Source organism: Cervus elaphus, chromosome X (genome assembly GCF_910594005.1).
Source record: "Cervus elaphus chromosome X, mCerEla1.1, whole genome shotgun sequence".
Taxonomy (NCBI): Eukaryota; Metazoa; Chordata; class Mammalia; order Artiodactyla; family Cervidae; genus Cervus; species Cervus elaphus.
The window spans coordinates 29,997,437-30,018,930 of record NC_057848.1 but is presented as its reverse complement, the minus strand read 5'-3'; the positions used below and the strand labels follow the sequence as shown (position 1 = coordinate 30,018,930).

The 21,494-nt window shown below is 37.1% G+C and overlaps 1 protein-coding gene, 1 long non-coding RNA gene and 1 other non-coding gene across 5 annotated transcripts in view; 2 read left to right on the top strand and 1 right to left on the bottom strand.

Moving 5' to 3' along the window:
* The window catches only part of LOC122689751, a 48,334-nt gene extending 41,443 nt beyond the window's left edge, over nt 1-6,891 (top strand). For both annotated transcript variants that reach the window (XR_006339910.1, XR_006339911.1), the window contains exon 4: nt 6,643-6,891. This is a non-coding gene — a long non-coding RNA (uncharacterized LOC122689751). The remainder of the gene's footprint in view (nt 1-6,642) is intronic.
* On the top strand, nt 672-778 carry LOC122690930. The gene has a single exon (XR_006340184.1). It is a non-coding gene; the product is annotated as a U6 spliceosomal RNA (small nuclear RNA).
* The window catches only part of RADX (RPA1 related single stranded DNA binding protein, X-linked), a 74,139-nt gene continuing 54,168 nt past the window's right edge, over nt 1,524-21,494 (bottom strand). Inside the window, exons 12-14 of one of the 2 annotated variants that reach the window (XM_043896456.1) lie at nt 20,283-20,576; nt 13,404-13,571; nt 1,524-2,710 (exon numbers count right to left, since the gene is read on the bottom strand). In XM_043896456.1, the coding sequence (XP_043752391.1) occupies nt 2,580-2,710; nt 13,404-13,571; nt 20,283-20,576 (593 nt within the window). In that variant the 3' untranslated portion in view covers nt 1,524-2,579. The remainder of the gene's footprint in view (nt 2,711-13,403; nt 13,572-20,282; nt 20,577-21,494) is intronic. The other variant, XM_043896457.1, reaches the window with a different exon arrangement.

The following is a 21,494-nucleotide window of genomic DNA, read 5'->3' as shown; positions in this document are numbered from 1 at the left end:
GTGTATGTTCAAAACAAGTAAATTAACTTTAATATTAGCCCAAGCCAAATAAAAGTGTCACAAGGCCATATACAGCCACAAAGGAAGCAAGGAAAAGTATTCTTTATTCTAGGTAGCTATCTGCTTAGCTAAAAATGGAGAGAACTGTTATTCTATGAGAATAGGTATTAGGGTACAGCTAGCAGTCTCTGCAAACCTCCTTATATTCCACTCTCTTTCCAGAAGACAGTGACCACTCTAAAACATTATGAATCCAATCAAAGCATATCACTGGCCACAAACCATTTACTGGCTTCCTAGAGCTCTGAAGGGGCTTCTCAGGTGGCTCAGTGGTAAAGAATCCGCCTGCCAATGCAGGAGACACAGATTCGAATCCTGGGTTCGAGAGAAGGAAATGGCAACCCACTCCAGTATTCTTGCCTGGAAAATCCCACTGACGGAGAAGCCTGGTGGACTACAGTCCATGGGGTTGCAAAGAGCCGGACATGACTGAACAACTGAGCAAGGACACAGCATGGATAGTCCATATTGGCAGAAGGTACCTAGCTATATTTAATAACATCAAATGCTACCAGTGTCACAAAATAAGGGTTTCAAATTTCTTTAAAGACCTAGTCTTAATGTGAATAAAATTAATGCAGGTTAAGTCAAACAAAGAAATAAAAGTGACAGTGCTCGCTTCGGCAGCACATATACTAAAATTGGAACGATACAGAGAAGATTAGCATGGCCCCTGCGCAAGGATGACACGCAAATTCGTGAAGCGTTCCATATTTTTAAAAAATAAAAAAAAAAAAAAAAGAAATAAAAGTGACAGAAGATAAAGGTGCTCAGATTCTTAATAGCTTACCAAAGGATTTAAATGTACCATCTCATGTACCATCTCAAATTAGAAACTTCAGTTTGTGGTCTTGTGGTAGACTATGTAATATTTTATAATTTACAAACCAGTTTTTTAATATAAAAGTGATACCATAGTAGTGTACTTGTGTTGATTTGGGAAGAATCAGCACTTACTGTCACTTGAAGATAAGGTCTTCTGATGTGATACTTTGCTATTTTTCTTAGGAAATCACCATAGTACCTATTCAATTTTTCTGTAACTGGAAATGTAGACACAGATGTTAAAACTCCAAATTTGAATAGAAACATTACTATAAAATTAATTGCCATGGAAGTTGTTTTTAAAGATCTTGAATCTTAAAAAGTATTTCATATTTCTCATTCAATATGAGAACAGAAATCACACCTGTTAAAGTGTGTAATTTTGCAATCTCAGCCTGAGGGTTTTTTAGTCAACAGTTATTTAAGTATTAACTTTTCCCTTCTCCAACATTTATGTGGCACTAAAACTGAACTGCCTATTTAAGTTTCTAATAGCTTAATATGAAAACCCAGATTCTATTTGATAAACAAGTTTTAAACCCATATGAAAGAATCATACTGGCTCATTTAGCAAGTACATGTAGGTCTATTATAGGTCAAAAATATGGAGGAAAGACACCAAATACATTCAGAAAGAGACAAGTTTTAACTTCTTTAATAATACATTCAAAATTTTAACACGAGGAGGATTCACTATTTTAATTAACTTTAAACACAATTTTAAGAACAAAAGACCACACACTGGTCATAACATTTAGAAATTCAAAGGGTATGAAGTCACAATAGGGTGGAAAACCTTACGACAACTGAATTCAGTATGCTTGTTGTACAGCTGACCAAACTAAAGGCCAAGGCAACTGGAATATAACAATCCACACGTGCTTTTGAAAATGACAGGAACTACCTCGGTTATGAGAAATGCAGGTTGACTGCTTTAGAGGAATGTAATCCTCAAATTAGCAATTTAGAATTTTCCACTGTAGTCTATGGCCATACCACCTGTCTGTGCCTGATGTTGTCCAATCTCAGAAGCTAAGCAGGGTCAGAGTATGGTTAGCATGTGACCACAAGCTTCTGGTTAGAACTTGGATGGGAGAATTCCATCATAACCCAATTAAAAATGGAAAGATGCTAAATGTCCATGAAAAATGTCCAAGAAAACTCTTGTAAGTTGGGATGCCTTAATGCTGAGGCTGTAGAATAAAATGGCTATACAAATAACCACCCCTGGTGGCTCAGATGGTTAAAAAAAAAAAAAAATCTGCTTGCTAACGCAGGAGACCTGGGTTCCATCCCAGGTCGGGAAGATGATCACAGGGAAGGGAATGGCAACTCACTCCAGTATCTTCCCTGGAGAACACTATGGACAGAGGAATCAGTGGGCTACAGTCCCTGGGGGTGGCAAAGTTGGTCACGATGGACACTTTTACAAATAGAACAGTGAACACAAATTCTAAGTCAAGATAATACTCATATAGAAACAAGTAACATGAATTTTCTTGATACACAAGAATTGTTTTGATGATCTTTTCAAGTAATGAATTTAAAATGAAGTGTGGTAGCTCCAAAAACTTTAGAATTTATGTAATATTCTTGCTGAGAAATGGTTACTGAAATCACAAACAAAATGACAGAATATCTTTAAAGCAATTCTTTATTTATAACCTTTAGTAATTTCTTAAATTTGCCAATTTTTAAGAAGTTTTATTTGGTTTATAAATTTTGTGCAAATAGACTTCTGCTTTATTGTTCCCCAAACTACAGATATCCAAGATACAGATGACATGTGATCTATCCATTTTAGCTACTGCTTTGATAATATCACCTAAAAGTAAAACAGATGAAAAGTATTATAAAATAGATAAATATTTACTTGGATTAAGTATCACAAAAGCTGATTTTTCTTATAATTAACAGTGTCTCTTATTTTCCCCCTCTTCCCTCCAATTCATCACACATATTCATCGAGTTATGTCACAATAATCCCTGCAGATAACAGTGAATACATCAAACAAATGTTACAAAAAATGTCAATATACAAGCTGGTACTCCCCATAATTAATTAATTAACTAAATAAATCTATATATTTTCAAGGTCATTTAGGTGCCAAGTAAACAGTTTCCTAGTACTCCTCAAGGATATACAAAGAATAAACTTTTCTATTTTGAAATTCAATTATCTATTATTTACAAAACTTCTAAGACATAAAGCGAAGTAAGAATAATAATTGAAGCTGCTTTTAAAGTATATTTCCTTTGAAGTAGCTTTATTAACTAACACTTAGCTTTGGATATTCTTAAGCACCTTTATCAAGAGGGGACTGGCTGAGACATTAATGAAAATGGCAGAGTACAGAATTTCAGGGCTCTCCCCCTCCACTAAAGCAACTTATAAGCTGGCAAAAAGCTCTCAGATCAGCTTTTGCAGACCTCTGGAATTTAGAACAAAACTTAACCACCTGGTGAAAGATTAATGAAGAGATTCTGCTGCACTGTGATAAGAGTGTGCTTGTTTTGAATTGCCCACCTACTCCCCAAGTCAGCAACAGTCATGAAGATGGCAGCTTGCCCTCCTGGTACAGGTTGCCGGCATCAGAGGGAGCAATGCTGACCTTTTTCTCAAAGATGTGGTTGTGTATTTTTGATCTGTTAGGCAGCTCCCTCAAGGTCAGATGCAAGAAACTGCTTTTGTTTTACCCAATTTGGAGCATCCCCACGACTAGGGTAGCTTTCCCAGTGGCTTTTGCCGAAAGCATATTAAGGCAAAAGCATTGATCAGAGCAGACAGAACAGGAGATAAAGTTGGGACAAGCAATAGACAGACCAAAAAGCCTGGGGAGGAAGGAGATGGGGAAAGAGATGTGGTGGGGGGGAGTATTATTGGCTTTTTAAGACTTCCTGTGTATTTCAAGGAATCAAGGTGGCCACGTATATGCCCAGCGCTGTACGCATGTTCAGAAAAGGTCTGAGAAAACACTCAATGTTCACCTCTGGCTAACCATCAGTCTCTGCAGAGCAGAAATGAGGGCTAAGACAGGATCATAAACAACTGGCTCAGTACTGAAGGGGCTTCCCTGGTGGCTCAGTATTAAAGAATCCACCTGTCAATGTAGGAGATGTGGGTTCAATTCCTGCGTGGGGAAGACCCCTGGAGAAGGAGAGCCTGGCAAACCACTCCAGTATTCTTGCCTGGAGAATCCCATGGACAGAGGAGCCTGGCAGGCTAGTCCATGGGGTCGCAAAGAATTGGACACAACTGAGCGACTAAACAACAACAAAGCACCAAAGGGGTGCCACAACACAGAGTCAATCTGCAAAAAATGAGAGAGTACTGTTTTTCTTTTCTTCCTTTTCTTGGGTAAAATGGTATTTAAGGAATCTCTTTCAAAACAGTACCTGACCACTACTAAGCTACTGTATCACAGATTCCTGTGACTACGCATGACAAAGATTTCATTTTAAATATGAGAAGATTAAAACATTTAGAGGTTAAATAAAATAACCAAAGTCACAGGGTGATTCTAAACTGGACAGTCTGGCATCAAGGTATGGGCTCTGAACCTTTTGTGCTAGAGCTACTTCTCTAAAAAAATGTGCTAAAAGGCTAGCAGTGCATCTACATTTTATGGGGCCTGAAAAGGTACAGTATTTGAGGGCCCTCTTTATGAAACAGAAAGAAAAATACCTCCAAAAAAAAAAAAAAACAAACCCAGAAGGGCCTTGGAAGGGATTTATGCAAGTGAGAACTCCTGGAGCTTAGATTTCATCAGCTTCACATGAAAGCCACATCTGCCACAAAATCTGATGATTTTTTTTACATCTTTAATAGTTTTACTTATTTTTGTCTCTGCTGGGTCTTTGTTGCTGCATGGGCTTTTTTTTAGTTGCAGAGTGGGGGCTAGTTGCAGTGCACAGGCCTCTCACTGTGGTGGCTTCTCTTGTTGTGGAGCACAGGCTCTAGGCACGTGGGCTTGAGTAGTTGTGGCATATGGGCTCAGCAGTTGTGCCACATGGGCTTAGTTGCTCCGAGGTATGTGGAATCATTCTGGACCAGGGATCAAACCCACGTCTCCCACACTGGCAGGTAGACTCTCTACCGCTCAGCCACCAGGGAAGCCCCTGATGAATTATTTAAAATTGTGCAAGTTCACTAACACACAATGAATATAATAAAAGTGCTAGGTCTTCCCTGGTGGCTCAGTGGTAAAGAATCCACTTGCCAATGCAAGAGACCTGGCTTTGATCCCTGATTCGGGAGGATCCCACATGCTGCAGAGCTACTAAGCCTGTGTGCAACAACTACTGAGCCTGTGCTCTAGAGCCCGGGAGCCATAACTGCTGACCCCATGTGCTGCAACTACTGAAGGGCTTGTGCCCTAGAGCTTGTGCTCTAAAACAAGAGAAGCCACCAGAACAGAAGCCCGTGCACTGCAACTAGAGAGTAGCCATCCTTCCCCACTCCACAACTAAAGAAAAGCCCATGCAGCAATAAAGACCCAGCACAGTGAAAAGATTAAAAAAAAAACAAAACTTGCTAGTACTATATAGTTTCCTTTTCCTTTGATTGGAATGGACTTTAATCCAGATGCTTTGGAAAGATTTTAAGATCTTCAGATTTGATGCTAACAACAGAAACCCAAACCTTAATAATTCTAATTGTTATCATGTCATTTATAAATATTGAGTTACACAGTACCTGCAACAAAATGTATAAGTGAGTCTTCTGTTTAGGACTCTGCCTACTTGTGTAAATGACAACCTCTCTGTGCTTCAATCTGCTCATGTAGTAACTACATCATAGGCTGCTGTGAGGATTAAATGCATGAAAAAGCACTTTGGTAGCTGACATAACAATTAAATGTCAGCAACCATCATTTTCTACTTAAGAAAAACTGGTATTAAATTATAAATTTTTGGAGGTTTTCATTAAATGTAATATTTCTTCTCTTGTTATCATACTGATTCTTTTCTATTTATAAATGTATTTTGATGGGCAGTAAAACAAAGTGTCTTACAAGTTTTAAATAGATAAAATGTGCTTTACACAGTTGCCTATAAAAAGTGCTTTATGTAATCCAAGCAATTCATACTATAAACTTCATTCTTGTTGTATGCAACTTTTGCTATCATGTAAATAAGTTTAAGTAAACAGAACTAACAGATGCCCTGCTTAAAAAAATACACTGCTATTAAATTAGAATGTTATTATTTATATTACAAAGGAATTGTTTCAAGAGGATTATAGATTTTACCTATAAAATGAGCTTCTCTACATCTCATTTTAAATTGTTAGAAGTACAAAAATTGTATATTTTTAGGAACATCATATATGCATAAGGTGAGTGTGACAAAGGAATGCTATGTGTTTACCACTCCATTTCCTATTCATGGTCACATGGGAGACAAAGTGTCCTGGCCTCCCTTTAGTTAGGTTAGCGTTAGTCGCTCAGTTGTGTCCAACTCTTTGCAACCCCATGGACTGTAGCTTGCCAGGCTCCTCTATCCATGGAATTTCCCAAGCAAGAATATTGGAATGGGTTGCCATTCCCTTCTTCAGGGTATCTTCAAAAGCCAGGGATCAAACCTGGGTCTCCTGCACTGCAGGCAAATTCTTTACCATCTAACTGAGTCACCAGTTAGGTTGAGATAATGTAAATAAGTTCTGGCAAATGAGAATGTGAGTGGAAATGATGTAGCAGTTTTTGCTCCAACACAATTACAAGCTAGTCTCCTTCATCCCTTTCTTCCTCTGCCTAGACAACCCTGGAAGTCATTTGTTCCTGTTGGAGCTGCAGCAGGATGGAAGCAGGTTGCATTCCTGAATCACTGCTGGGGAGAAAGCTAATAACTGATTGCATCAGACTTGACTTGAGCAAGAAACAAACTTTTACTGTGTTAAGTCACTGAGACTTTGGAATTGCTTTGTACTGCAGCACAGTCTAACCTATCTTGTAATATAGTGTGTCATTCCTTTCTCTGAACATAATATCTGAAATCCAGATTACCTAGAGGATAATAAAATTATTTTCTTAGATATGTTAAAACCTTTTCATACCATGTTATGCTTCTGAAATGTTTATCAATGGAAACTGCTTTCAAAGAGGTGGGATGTGTGTGTGTGTGTGTGTGTGTGTGTATACACATACATATATTATTGTACTTAAGAGTTAAAAGTATAATAGCAATTTCAATATCGTATCAGTATTATTCAACAAATGACTTGGGAACTATGGCTAATCCCTTGGAAAAACATTAAGCTGGATCCCCCATCTCATTCTCTATACCAAAATAAATTCCAAATGGATTAAAATTTTAAACTATAAAAATGAAACCATATTAACAAAAGCAAAAAAAAAACAACAACAAAAAAAAACGCCCAAACAACCCAATTCAAAAATGAGCAAAGGACTTAAATCAACATTTCTCCAAAGAAGATATACATGTGGCCAACGAGCTCATAACAATATGCTCACTATCATTTGTAATTAGGGAAATGCAAATCAGAACCACAATGAGATATCACTGTAGGATGGCTGTTATAAAAAACAATCAAAAACAGAACCAAACCCCCCCCCCAAATAATGTGTTGGTGAGAATGTGGAGAAATTGGGATCCTCGTGGATTGCTTATGGGAATGTAAAATGGTACAGCTGCTGTGGAAAATGGTTTGCTGGTTTCTCAAAAAGTTGAATATAGAACTACCATACAACTCAGCAATCCAACCCTAGGGATATTCTTTTTTTTTTTTTTTTTTTTTAGGGATATTCTTAAAACGACTGAAAGCAGGGACTTAAACAGGTACTTGCACACCAATTTACATAGCAGAACTATTCACAGTGGTCAAAAGATGTAAACAAGCCAAATGTCCATCAACAGATGAATGAATAAAAAAATGTGGTACATACATTCACCAGAAGATTATTCAGATATAAAAAGAAATGAAATTCTGATATATATTATAACATGGATGGACCTTGAGGATATTATACCAAGTTAGTAAGTCAGACCGAAAAGAACTAAACTGCATTACTTCACTTAGATGTCTAGAATGGGCAAATTCATGGGGACAGAAAGTAAAATAGAGGTTATCAGGAGCTAAGGAGAGGGGGGAATGGGGAGTTATTGTTTAACAGGTATAGTGTTTCTGTTTCCAGATGATGAAAATGTTCTGAAAATGGTTAACACTGATGGTTGCACAACATTGTAAATGTACTTAGTGTCACTGAATTGTACACTTTAAAATAGTTAAAGTGGTAATTTTATGTTATGCATATTTTACCACAATACAAATTATATGTGAGTAAAAAAAGATATAAAAGTATAAGGAAAAAAAAACCCAGTGAATTAAAAAAAAATCTTGGACTGAGTGATGTCTTCTTGAGTCTGACATAAAATCAATAGCTACAAAAATGAAAGACTGATATATTTGCATACATAAAAATAAAATTACTTAAAAAATCAAAACAAGATTCCCATTGAATAAATTTTAAACTGATAAAAGTATCTGCAACACACAATGAGGGTTAAATTTCTTCAGTATGCAGCAAGAAATTAAAAATTCATTAAAAAAAGAACTCATAGAAAAATGGAAAAAACTAGCATAGAAAGTTCTAGAAAGTTCACAGAAAAATATAAATGGCCAATAAATATATGAAGATATTGAACCTTAGAAATAATTCAGAACCACAAATGAAAATAATGATACATTTTGCCTATCGTCTGCCAAAGATTAACAAGACTGATACTATCTAGTATTTTTAAGGGAGTGAGTCAAGTGGCACTCTTTCTTTTGGTTGAAGTGTGAATCGTTATAACCTTTTTGAAGGACATTTTGAAAATACCTACCAAAATTTTGGGCTTCCCTGATGGCTTGGACAGTAAAGAATCTGCCTGCAATGCAGGAGACCCAGGTTTGATCCCTGGGTTGGGAAGATCCCCTGGACAAGGAGATGGCAACCCATTCTAGTATTCTTGCCCGGGAAATCCCTTGGATAGAGGAGCCTCATGGCTACAGTCCGTGTGACAAAGAGTCACACGACTGAGTGATTAACACTAACTTTTCACTTATACAAAAATTCTAAATTTGGTGACATCTAAGAAATAGGGAAAGGAGTACATCAAGGCTGTATATTGTCACCCTGCTTATTTAACTTATATGTAGAATACATCATGAGAAACACTAGGCTGAATGAAGCACAAGCTAGAATCAAGATTGCCAGGAGAAATATCAATAACCTCAGACATGCAGATGACACCACCCTTATGGCAGAAAGTGAAGAAGAACTAAAGAGCCTCTTGATGAAAGTGAAAGAGGAAAGTGAAAAAGTTGGCTTAAAGCTCAACATTCAGAAAACTAAGATCATGGTATCTGGTCCCATCACTTCATGGCAAATAGATGGGGAAACAGTGGAAACAGTGACAGACTTTATTTTTGGGGCTCCAAAATCACTGCATATGGTGACTGCAGCCATGAAATTAAAAGATGCTTACTCCTTGGGAGAAAAGTTATGACCAACCTAGATAGCATATTAACAAGCAGAGACATTACTTTGCCAACAAAGGTGTGTCTAGTGAAAGCTATGGTTTTTCCAGTAGTCATGTATGGATATGAGAGTTGTACTATAAAAAAAGCTGAGTGCTGAAGAATTGATGCTTTTGAACTGTGGTGTTGGAGGAGACTCTTCAGAGTCCTTGGACTGCAAGGCGATCCAACCAGTCCATCCTAAAGGAAATCAGTCCTGAATATTCATTGGAAGGACTGACGCTAAAGCTGAACTCACTTTGGCCATGTGATACAAAGAGCTGACTCATTTGAAAAGACCCCGATTCTGGGAAAGATTGAAGGTAGGAGGAGAAGGGGATGGCAGAGGATGAGATGGTTGGATGGCATCACTGACTCAATGGACATGAGTTTGAGTAAACTCCCGGAGTTGGTGATGGACAGGGAGGCCTGGCGTGCTGCGGTCCATGAGTTCACAAAGAGTTGGACATGACTGAGAGACTGAACTGAACTGAAGAATTCATCTTACAGATATATAAGTACACAAAGATTATAGATTATATATACATACACATGGGGCTTCCCTGGTGGCTCAACAGTAAAGAATCTGCCTGTCAACACAGAAAACGCGAGTTCAATCCCTAATCCAGGAAGATCTCCTGGAGGAGGAAATGGCAACCCACTCCAGTCTTCTTGCCTGGGAAATCCCATGAACAGAGGAGCCTGGCAGGGTACAGTCCATGGGGTCACAAAAGAGCCAGACCCAACTTAGCAACTGAACAACAACAACATACACACACACACAGATATAGATACTCATAGCAGTACTGTTTGCCAGTATAAAAAACATTTGGAAACAATCTAAATGTCCATCAATACGGGACTAATTAAGTAAATACTGGTATAGCTACACAGTGGAATATTTATAGCTACTAAAACAAAAGAGGTAGCTCTCTATATATTGATACTAACATGAAAGCTATTCAAGTGTTAAAAGATAAAAGTTGGTTATGAAACCATGTTTAGTATAATTCCATGTATGTATCTAAGAGAGAGAGAAACAGACTGTATGTGTGTGTGTGTGCGTGCATGTATGTGTGACAGAAAGAATATACTGTCATATGTAAAAATAATTTCTTAAAGGATTCAAATACAGGGTATCTCCAGAGAGTGGATGGGCTGGTAGAAAGGGATGAACCTTCAAAGGCAGGGAGGGAAACTTTCAGTTTTACCCTATACCTTTTGGTATTGTCTGAATTTTTAAATTATGAACATGGACAGCTTTTATAATAAAAAACTAGTTCATAAAAATGTTGAAAAGATGATACCAATGTTATACTGTAAGCCACTGCATTACATTATTCTGTATATTTTTTTAAAAATTAATTTATTTTAATTGGAGGCTAATCACTTTACAATATTGTGGTGGTTTTTGCCATACATTGACGTGAATCAGCCATGGGTGAACATGTGTCCCCCATCCCAAACCCCCCTCCCACCTCCCTCCCCATCCTATCCCTCTGGGTTGTCCCAGTGCACCGGCTTTGAGTGCCCTGTTTCATGCATCGAACTTGGACTGGTCATCTATTTCACATATGGTAATATACATGTTTCAATGCTATTCTCTCAAATCATCCCACCTTTGCCTTCTCCCAGAGTCCAAAAGTCTGTTCTTTATATCTGTGTCTCTTTTGCTGTCTCATGTATCGTTATCTTTTCGTTTGTAATTACGGAGAGAATGGAAATATTTCGCAACAAATTGATCTGTGTTCAAATCCTAGCTGTTATCTATGTTGATGAAACTCTCTGATCTTCAGTCTAATCATCTATCAACAGGGGATAATAATGTTTACCTTGCAAGGCTCTTGTTAGGATTAGTTGTAACTTATGTAAAATGTCCAGGCACAATGCTTTGCACAGAGCTAAATGGACACTATCATTATGCCATGAAAAATATGGTATTCCATGTTTGAAATGAATTACCTTGCTTTTGATTATGTCACTTCTCTCTTCTAGAGATTCTTGCCCTTCATGTCCCAAATATTAACTGCTCTGGTAGAATGGTACCAGGTATTCTGACATGATCATGTTAAGTGACTGCTGGAAGAACTTTGGCACTAGCAAGTAGTGGGTAACTGTGAATTTTGTCTTCATTTTTTTATATCGTTAGTAACATACACAGACAGCAGAAGAAACGTGACAGAAGTGGATACTGCAAGCAAGATACTGCAATGAAGCAAAAGAGTTCCACAAACATTTAAAGTACAGATTAGGTCCCTAATTACCGAATCTGGAGTCACTGACAGTCTAAGGAGCTGAAATGTAAGAAGTAATGTGTGTGCATGCTCAGTTGCGCCTGACTTTTTGTGACCCCATGGACTGCAGCTTGCCAGCCTCCTCTGTCCATGGGATTTCCCAGGCAAGAACACTGGAGTGGGTTGCCATTTCCTCCTCCAGGGAATATTCCTGACACAGGGATTAAACTCGCATCTCCTGTGTTTCCTGAATTAGCAGACGGATTCTCTACCACTGAGCCACCTGGGAAGCCCCGAAAGAAGTAATACTGCAAGTTATATCATCTTTAAAATGGACTGTGGGAAAAATAAAGAACCTCTTACAAAATTGGATACTTAAGTTCAGTTTGAAGTGAAGTGTTAGTTGCTCAGTTGTGTCCGATTCTTTGTGACCCCATGGACTGTAGCCCACCAGGCTCCTCTATCCACGGAGTTCTCTGGGCAAGAATACTAGAGTGGGTTGCCATGCCCTTCTCCAAGGTATCTTCCTAATCCAGGGATTGAACCTGGGTCTCTTGTATTGCAGGCAGTTTCTTTACCATCTGAGCCACCAGGGAAGTTCAGTTTGCAGTAACCATTACTGCCAAAAGTTACTTCATCATCAGGCACAACTGCTAAGACTTGTTTAAAAACAACATACACTCAAGAGTTTCATCAGCTTAGAAAGACCCACCACAAAATCCCAAGATAATAAGGCCTTTCTTTAGTGCTTTTTTAAAGGGAATATTCATATAAGCTCAATGAAAATGGCTAGAAACTTTACCACATGCTTAGGAAATAGAAATGACAGAAGAAAGTGAATAGGATAAGTATAATTGGACATGTAATTTTACTCATATATAAAAATGATTTAAAGTTCAGGATGTTATATAGCAGCCTAAACAATTCGTTGGTTGAAGGGTTTTACTTTTGGGATTACACACATGCTTAGCAGTCCTCAAGGAATTTATTGCATAGCACTTGAATAACTAAGTAATTATAAGAGAAAACAATTGTACTGTACTATCGTATGGGACTTCCCTGGTAGCTCAGCTGGTAAAGAATCCACCTGCAATGCAGGGGACCCCACTTTGATTCCTGGGTCAGGAAGATCCCCTGGAGAAGGGATAGGCTACCCACCCCAGTGTTCCTGGGCTTCCCTGGTGGCTCAGATGGTAAAGAATCTGCCTGCAATGCGGGAAACCTGGGTTCTATCCATGGGTTGGAAAGATCCCCTGGAGGAGGGCATGGCAACTCACTCCAGTATTCTTGCCTGGAGAATAACCATGGACTATAACCAATAACTATAGCCTGGCGGGCTATAGTCCATCGGGCCACAAAGAATCGGACACGACTGGGTGACTAAGCACACAGTATGGAGGCACTGAAATTTCAGGCAATTATAAGGTGAAAGGACAAACTGTCTTGCCTGAATTAAAAGGAGAGAAGAGTAGAAGCTGCACTGTTCCATATGCATACCACTTCGGTTTAGCAAATACTTACATTTAGAAATGTATTATAAGAGAATATTCTTAATGCCAGCCTGGAATAGAAACCATTAATCTATCCAATTTTATTTTAAAATGTATTCTCATTTATCTTTGGGTACTTTTACCAAATAACTCTTTAAACTGTATCAAATGTTAAAGCTAGAACTGTTTATATAGTAACATCTTAAGGTTAGGACCATTTGCATTATTAATTAATTTTATTTTCTGACTGCATAGATACTGAGATTGTCTTACCTGCAAGTCCTCTTGAACCTGTCACTTTTTCAGTGGCAGTTGATGCCTGTGGATACACACAGCTATAATTCATGCAGGTTAATAATGTGTCTACTTGAGATGTTCGGATATCTTGTGGAGAATACATGGGGAGGAAAGCCACATCAATTGCTATCTCATGGTTCAGACCTGTTATAGAAAAATCACACATTATTAAAACTGTAGTTAGTAACATGGTGCTAATGAGGCCAGATCTGATGGTCTGATCCTCACATGTGCCAGATAGCTTCATAACTGTAAAAAAATAACTTTCAAAACTAAGGAACTAAACCCTTTGCTGTGCAAATGCTTATGAATACATTCTACTGATTGAAAGGGCAGACACTTTGGAGCAATCTAGCATCATCATTGGAAATAACAGTCCCAAATCTTTTACATATTGATGGACTGCTTAAATTTTAATATCTAGAGAACAGCCTAGTCACAAAAATGAAGACATGTAGAGAATTTTCACCATCATTTATGATAGATGCCATTACAGGACAAGAGAATTCAGAGATAACTACTGGTTTTCTTACTGCCATTTTGGACTTACGGTATAAGACTCAAGCAAGGCCAGGGATGGAAGTACCAAGGTTCCATTTGTCCTCAAACATACAAGAAAAATTTCAGTCACTCACCATTAGGGCTAGAAAAGGTTGCAGCTTGGGGGAATCACCACCATGCATCCTGACCTATGTCTGTTGTCTCTTTATGAGGGTCAGTGTCAACTAGGGTGGATTAAAAAAAGACTTCTGACAGGCAAGGGTTTCAGCTGGGTCTTCAAGCATGAGTAGCATTTAAATAAACAGCGAGAAGGGTATTTCAGGTAGGACAGGGAGAAGCCAAAAGTACAGGCCAGAGTAAGGAAACCATCTTGACTGGATCAAGGAAAAATTTCACCCAGACACTCAAACCAGAAACTTAGAAGTTATCCTTAACTCTTCCCTTTCATTCTTCCCTGATATTTACTCAGCAAGTCCTATAGATTCTATGACTTCAGTATCTACCCTATTCATCCCATAGCAATTCTTAAGTACAGAGCATGAGCCAACGATATGCAAACAAGTCCTTCCAGTTAAGCTGTAAACTGATCCAGAAACGCAAGTCCATTCTTTGTTTTTTATGGGTAAACAACACTAAGTTCCATAGCTTTAACTTAACAAACAACTAAGGGCTACTTAAAACTTTTTAAGGATTATTAAAATCTGGTATTCATAAACTAAAATAGTCATACCATCTAGAATTTACTGTGGGTTCCAATTCAGTATTATAACTCCCTTATAACTCAGCAATGCTGCAAAACTCCTGTCAGTGTGCACATACTGGTATCCTATTTCCTTGATTCTAATACCAAATCTAAGGCATACCATCAATTTAATAATGGGTTTTCAATAAAAAGAAAACACTGCATTAAATGTACCCATTAACCATAAGATGCATTCCAACTTGCAAATGTAAAAAAAGAGAAAGAGTGCTTTAGAATTGAGAAAATATCAAGTTGGAAACCTTGATTTTTAGGAATATAGCTTTATTATCATTGTGTCATTGATACTATCATGAGTTGCTTTCTTAATTATAGAATACTGTGAGTTTAGCTTCAACATTACTGGTAAAATTTGTCATGAGTTGTTTGGCTAAAACTAGAGTTCAGAGTGCAAATGTATAAGTAAATATGCCCAAGGCCCCTGAACCTGATGTTCCTGTACATAGAATGTTCTTTCCCCAGATAAACACACGGCTTGCTCCTTCACCTCTGTTAGGTGTCCGGTGAAATGTTATTTTCTTAGGGAGACCTCCCTGACCACTCCATTTAAAATTTAGCCATTTCCAATGACAGCACTCTCCAACATTGATCACCATATCTCATTTCACCACAGGACTGTTATCTTTTGCATTAACTCATGTAACCTCAGTCCCCAGAACAGCACTGAGCATGCCTTAGGTGCTCAGTAAATATTTGTGTGAAATTGAGTAAAAGAATGTATACGTGCACATTTCAATGTACAATTTTCAACTAGTTTGATTTTAGGACATTTGTGCACTGTATTCAAATATAAATTCATCCATATTCACAATAGCAAAAGAGATAAACACAATATCCTCCCCACAATGTACAGGTATAATGCACTTCAATGGTGACAATTTATGTGTTACTTAGGTAACTCACAACATACTACCTAGGTAAATGTGGCAATATATGTAGATTATATTAAAAATTAGAGAGAAATAGAAAATCAAACAAATAAGCTCATATTCCTCATTTGTAAAGTGTATTGTATGCAATTTATATATCTTCCTCTCAAATTCTTTTTTTTTTTTTTCAAATTCTTTGTTATCACTGTATTCCTTTTCCAATGAAAGTCTGTGTGTTTGTGTGTATGTGTTGGGTAGGATCCCACCACCTAGCATAGTACTTGGTATATGCTATATTTTATGAAATCTAAGACATCATTGTTTTTTAAGATGATAATTTTATACACCACTAAGGAAACAAATACTACCAATTAAACAAAGGCATGGCATCGATTATAAGATCCATATCCATTTTAAAAGATGTTAACATACGGGTAAAAAAGTGTGTCTTACACTGATGAAATCTGATAGTAGGTACTTAAGGTTTAAGGATTAAATTACTTTTATTATGCAATGGAATATGGGACAGAATTAAGGGGTAGCAACAGTAACCCATACAATCCAGTGTGCTGCTCCATTTGAGATACAAGAATGAGAAGCATGTCAGTGGAACAGGATATCCTAAGGATACAGTCAGTGAAGAAACCAAGAGTGAGGGAATCCAGTTCTACTCAGATTTTAATGGTTCAAGTAGGCTTCAACATGGAAGGAGGCATACCTCAGGGCTACAAATAATTGGTCCTGATCCTGCAAGCTAGTACCAAGGAGGGCAGGAATTATGTTGCTTTGTTTGGTTGCTTTAATAGGAGAAAAAATCAAGATAAGTAAAGCCTTATGATTTCCATGTAACTACAACATATTACATTACTTTGATGTTACAATTAATGCAATTACTTACTTACAATTTGTGATGATTTAAATGCATTTTTCAGAAAAGGAAAAGAATGATACAAAATTTTTTGACAAAAAATCTTGATTAAAAAGTCAAGAAAACACTATCTTAACACTCTCCTTAAATTACACCTACTGTTACTGGAGTTTGTATCTCTTGATATCCAAGAGATAAACAGATGGCTTTCAGAGGATTACTAAAGGTTGGCTGAGTAATTATTTTCCTTATTGTCTAAGTCAAATGCAAATTGAAGAGAGAACACTTAAGCTTTAATTGACTCATAGCATTTCATGGGCAACTATTAATAAATTCGTGTTTGCAGAATCAATGATGTACTAATGCCATCTCTGAGTCCAATCAAGCTTTTGAGAAGTATCTTCTTATATTTTAAGTGAGAAATAATTCTTAAAATTGACCAACAGATTAAAAAGCTTATACTTGAGCTAAACACATTGAAAATTTCATCTTACTTCATTCAAATATCTTCTCTTTGAAGTGTGTTATTATGTAATAGGCAATGGGCTGAGATTTTAGCACATACTATCTACTTATTTGAGTTAAGTGAGATGGCATAACAAGATTTATTAACACAAGAATTGGTACTTTTGGGATAGGTTTCTGATACTGCCACAGTACCCAATTGGTTGTTGGGAGCCATTTGAATTGTGGGAAGAAGATTAATAATTCCGTGCAGTATTTTCAATAATGATTCACCCTAGACCAGTCAGAGCTAACGACCAAGTAATGGGATTATGGTCTGAATAAACTTTCTGGCTCCCAGAATAAGATACTTCAAAATTACTAGGTCCTCCAGAGATCAGTAAGATAAAGCTGAAGGATAATAAACTACTAAAAGGTAGTATCAGTGTAGGTGGACAGTCTTCATGTCAGAAGAACTTTAAAAATCATTCAGACTTATCTGCCTTCATTGGTTTAGCCAGTTATATCTGAAAACAGGGATCTAGAATAGGGGTCAGCAAACTACGAGCTGGGGGGAGGGATCAAATGTAGCCTCTACCTGGTTTCGAAGAATCCATGGCCTAGGACACTTTTCATTTTAAACGGTTGGAAAAAAAAAAAACATTTCATGATACATGAAAATTACATGCAATTCAAATTTAACTGTCTATAAATAAAGTTTTAGTTAAACATAGTCAGGCACATTCATTTACACATTATCTATGACTGCTTTCACACTAAAACAGCAGAGCAAAATAAAGTTTTAGTTAAACATAGTCAGGCACATTCATTTACACATTATCTATGACTGCTTTCACACTAAAACAGCAGAGCAATGAAGTATACCTCACACCTGTCAGATCAGCCATCATTAAAAAGTAAAAATGGAGCTACCATATGACTCCTGGTTATATATATTAAAAAAAACCCACTAATTTGAAAAGATACATGCAGCCCAATGTTCACAGCAGCATTACTGATAACTGCCAAGATACGGATGCAACATAAGGGACCATAAACAGATGAATGGATAAAGGAGATGTGGTATACATGCACAATAGAATACTACTCAGCCATAAAAAAGAACAAAAATTTGCCATTTGCAGCAACATGGATGGACTTGCAGGGAGCTTATATTAAGTAAAATAAGTCAGACAGAGAAAGACAAATACTACATGATATTGCTTATATGTGAATCCAAAAAAATAAAACAAACTAGTGAGTATAACAAAAAAGAGGCAGACTCACAGATATAGAGAACAAACTAGTTGTTATAGGAAGAGGGAAGAGAGGGGGGGGAGGGACATTATAAGGGTAAGGGATTAAGACATGATTTCTAATCATGGCCTGACTTTTACCTATCTAGTGGGTAAGACTAGAAGATATCCAGGCTTCTTTTATCTTTAAATTTAAGCACCTCATCAGGAACAATCCCTTTTCTCCCTTCCTGCAAGAAAACTCACAGGAAATTACTACTGAATGCCGGTAACCAGGGACGGGGAAGCCTGGTGGGCTGCCGTCTATGGGGTCGCACAGAGTCGGACACGACTGAAGTGACTTAGCAGCAGCAGCAGCAGTAATACTTACTTTTTCTGTTTTATTTTAAATGTTCTGTTTTATTTAATCCACGTGTAGCTTATTTTTCAATGTTTTTATCCCTGTAAATCCACTTACGTCCTTGAAAAATGATAGGATAGAAAACAGTCCAATTCTAACATGAATTACAGCTGGTTAGGTACAACAACAAATTAGCCTCCTTTACATCTGAATCTTGCTTTTAGGTGATACATAAGATAGCTGAAATGTTTACAGGATCAGTAACATGTTGAAAAGAAGAAAAATATTCAATTTCTATGACTCCAAATGAACTCATGATTTTCATGGTTAATTCTTGTTATGTATGGGAAATCTCTGCGTTATTTTTGTTTCCTGGATATAAAACTAAGATTGATAAACTACCCAAAGAGACCAAGCAATGCAGTCTAGTAAAAAGAAGCATTTGAAACTTAGATCTGAGACTGTCTAACAGTCAGTGGGAATTCATACTTTTCATAAATTATATACATACACACAATCACATGGATGTAATATTTATATGTGAGGAGGTAGGGAAGAAGAGTGGGAGAGAGTAAAGGGGAAAAAGGAATCTTGATAGAGGTCAAGGTAATTCATTCCAGTACTAGAGATATAAAAATCCATGAAATGCATTTTCTTTCAGGCATTAAATTAATTTGCTAATGGCATTTCATCATTCTTTCACTTAAGGTAATCAGATCTTCCTTTCAAGTACAAATAAAAAATTTCCCTTGATCTAGAGAGTATCTCACTTTGGCTAAGATTTTATTTTATAATTAATTTTTGTGTATATTTTTCATTCATGAGAAACAAAACTTAAAAATGAAGTTTAAAAATGTGTTGACTTTAAATTTTTATAAGTTCCATAGCTACATGTCAGTTTAGAACAACCTGAGAAAATAAGTTTATTGTCACTTATCAGACAATATAGTTTTGGGACTTCTTGGGTGGTCCAGTGGTTAAGACTTCGAGCTTCCACTGTAGGGGGCTCGGTTTCAATCCCTGGTAGGGAACGAAGATCCTGCATGCTGTGCAGCATGGCCAAAAAAGGAGAAAGACAAGACAGTTTTTTTCAGTAGCTTCTTTCTTTTCAACCTAAGTTACTTGAGAATTTTATCTTCTTCACAGGCTAAACAGACAGAAGTTCATAGGATCTTCTCTTTATTATCCCTTTCTCTTTAACTGACATTTTACCCTTCAATGGTTCAGATGCACTGAGAAAGAAAGGCAGAGAATATGAGCAAGAAAGTGGTGTCTAAAGGAGAAGAAAATCGGTTTTAGAGAGAGTCATTCAGGGGATAGAAAAGTTCCCTTGGTTCCTACTCTTCTCTCCCCAAATACTTTCCAAGGATTTGCCAGTATTTAAAAGCCCACAATTAAAGCTTCATGTATTCTAGGATGTGTTCCCATTCCTTTGGTTTGAGCCAAACAGGAGCTCTCTTTGGGTTTAACATTTTTTTTGGGGGTGGGTGGAGGTGGAGTGTTTAGTTTTTTTTTAAGCAAAATAGTATCATCTGTATTTAGATTATGTCAAGTAAATAACATTCACAAGGGCTTTCCTGGTGGCTCAAATGGTAAAGAATCCACCTGCAATGTGGGAGACCTGGGTTGGATCCCTGGGTTGGGAAGATCCCCTGGAGAAAGGCATGGTAACTCACTCCAGTATTCTTGCCTGGAGAATCTCCATGGACAGAGGACCCTGGCAGGCTACAGTCCATGGGCTCACAAAGAGTCGGACATGACTGAGCAACAAAGCACAAGGAGACAGTAACATTCAAAGAAAAGAACAGGTGACTTACCTAAGATAGTTAATTCAAAATGTCCAAGGCTTCGGGCGCTCTTGAAATTATCAAGTTTTGGGACCCTTCCTTCTGGTGGTATGTATTTTGCAGGCTGAGAGTTAAACTGACGACTAAGAAAATGTCTGTGCTCGAAACTAAATTTTCGTGGAATACTTTCAGGATAAACCTGGCTGTAATGCAGGTGATCTATCAAGCCGAACTTCTTCTCTCTCCACAGCTGACTTTCCCATTTGTCACTTATAGTTTTTCTGGCTTTTGCTACGAAGGCACCACTGGAGTTTTCTCGACCTGCTAAAGAAACAATGAGATAAAACACAACTGACCTATAAACTAATGAAATCAGGTAATTCAGTACAAAGAAGCAGATTAATAATAGCTTAATTAACTGTAAAATTCAAACAGCCACCTAGAAAACATAAACTGAATGTCCAAAAGATAAATCTTATTAAAGTGAGGAATGAACTAAAATTCACCTTCAAAATAAACTTTTACTCCAAAGTATTAAAAATAGTTTTCTCTGTTGTTGGAATTAATGAGACTTTTAATTATCTTCTTTATACTTTCTATCTTTCCTAAATGCTCTTAAACAAACAAACATTCCTTTTATTTTCAGTGATAAATTTAAGTTAAGTCAAATTCATAAGAATAAGAACATTTAGAGATTGAACCACTCCTCACTACTGGTGGAAGGTAAGCTTAAAATAAATTTTGTACAAAATATAGTCTATTTCTTGGATATAACGTTCTTTCAAAAGGACCATTTATATGATATTCCTTTCAGATATAAATAACATATGAAAAACAAAGAGGGAATTAAATTGAAAGACCACTTCAACTCTTGATTGTTCTGTCATCAAGTCCATTTATCATTTATGTACAACTTAATTAACATATTTAGTTTCTAAGGCAGAATATAATTTATCTCTTACACACTGTGATATTCATTCACTCATTCATTCATTCACTCAGCAACACCGATTATGTACCAGATACTGCACTAAGGAATTTGGTAAAATAACATTTTAATTGAATAATATACACTGGAAACTGTAGACATAGAGTAGAATCAGTAAAAAAAGCCAGATTTTAGCACTTTTCACTTTGTCAGTTCTGCTAGCTCAGACAACCTGAAGCAAGTTGTTTTTTCGAAACTCCATTCCTAAGTTTAGTAAGGTTGCTGAATTGCTTCCTTGTATGCTGCCCGTGCCT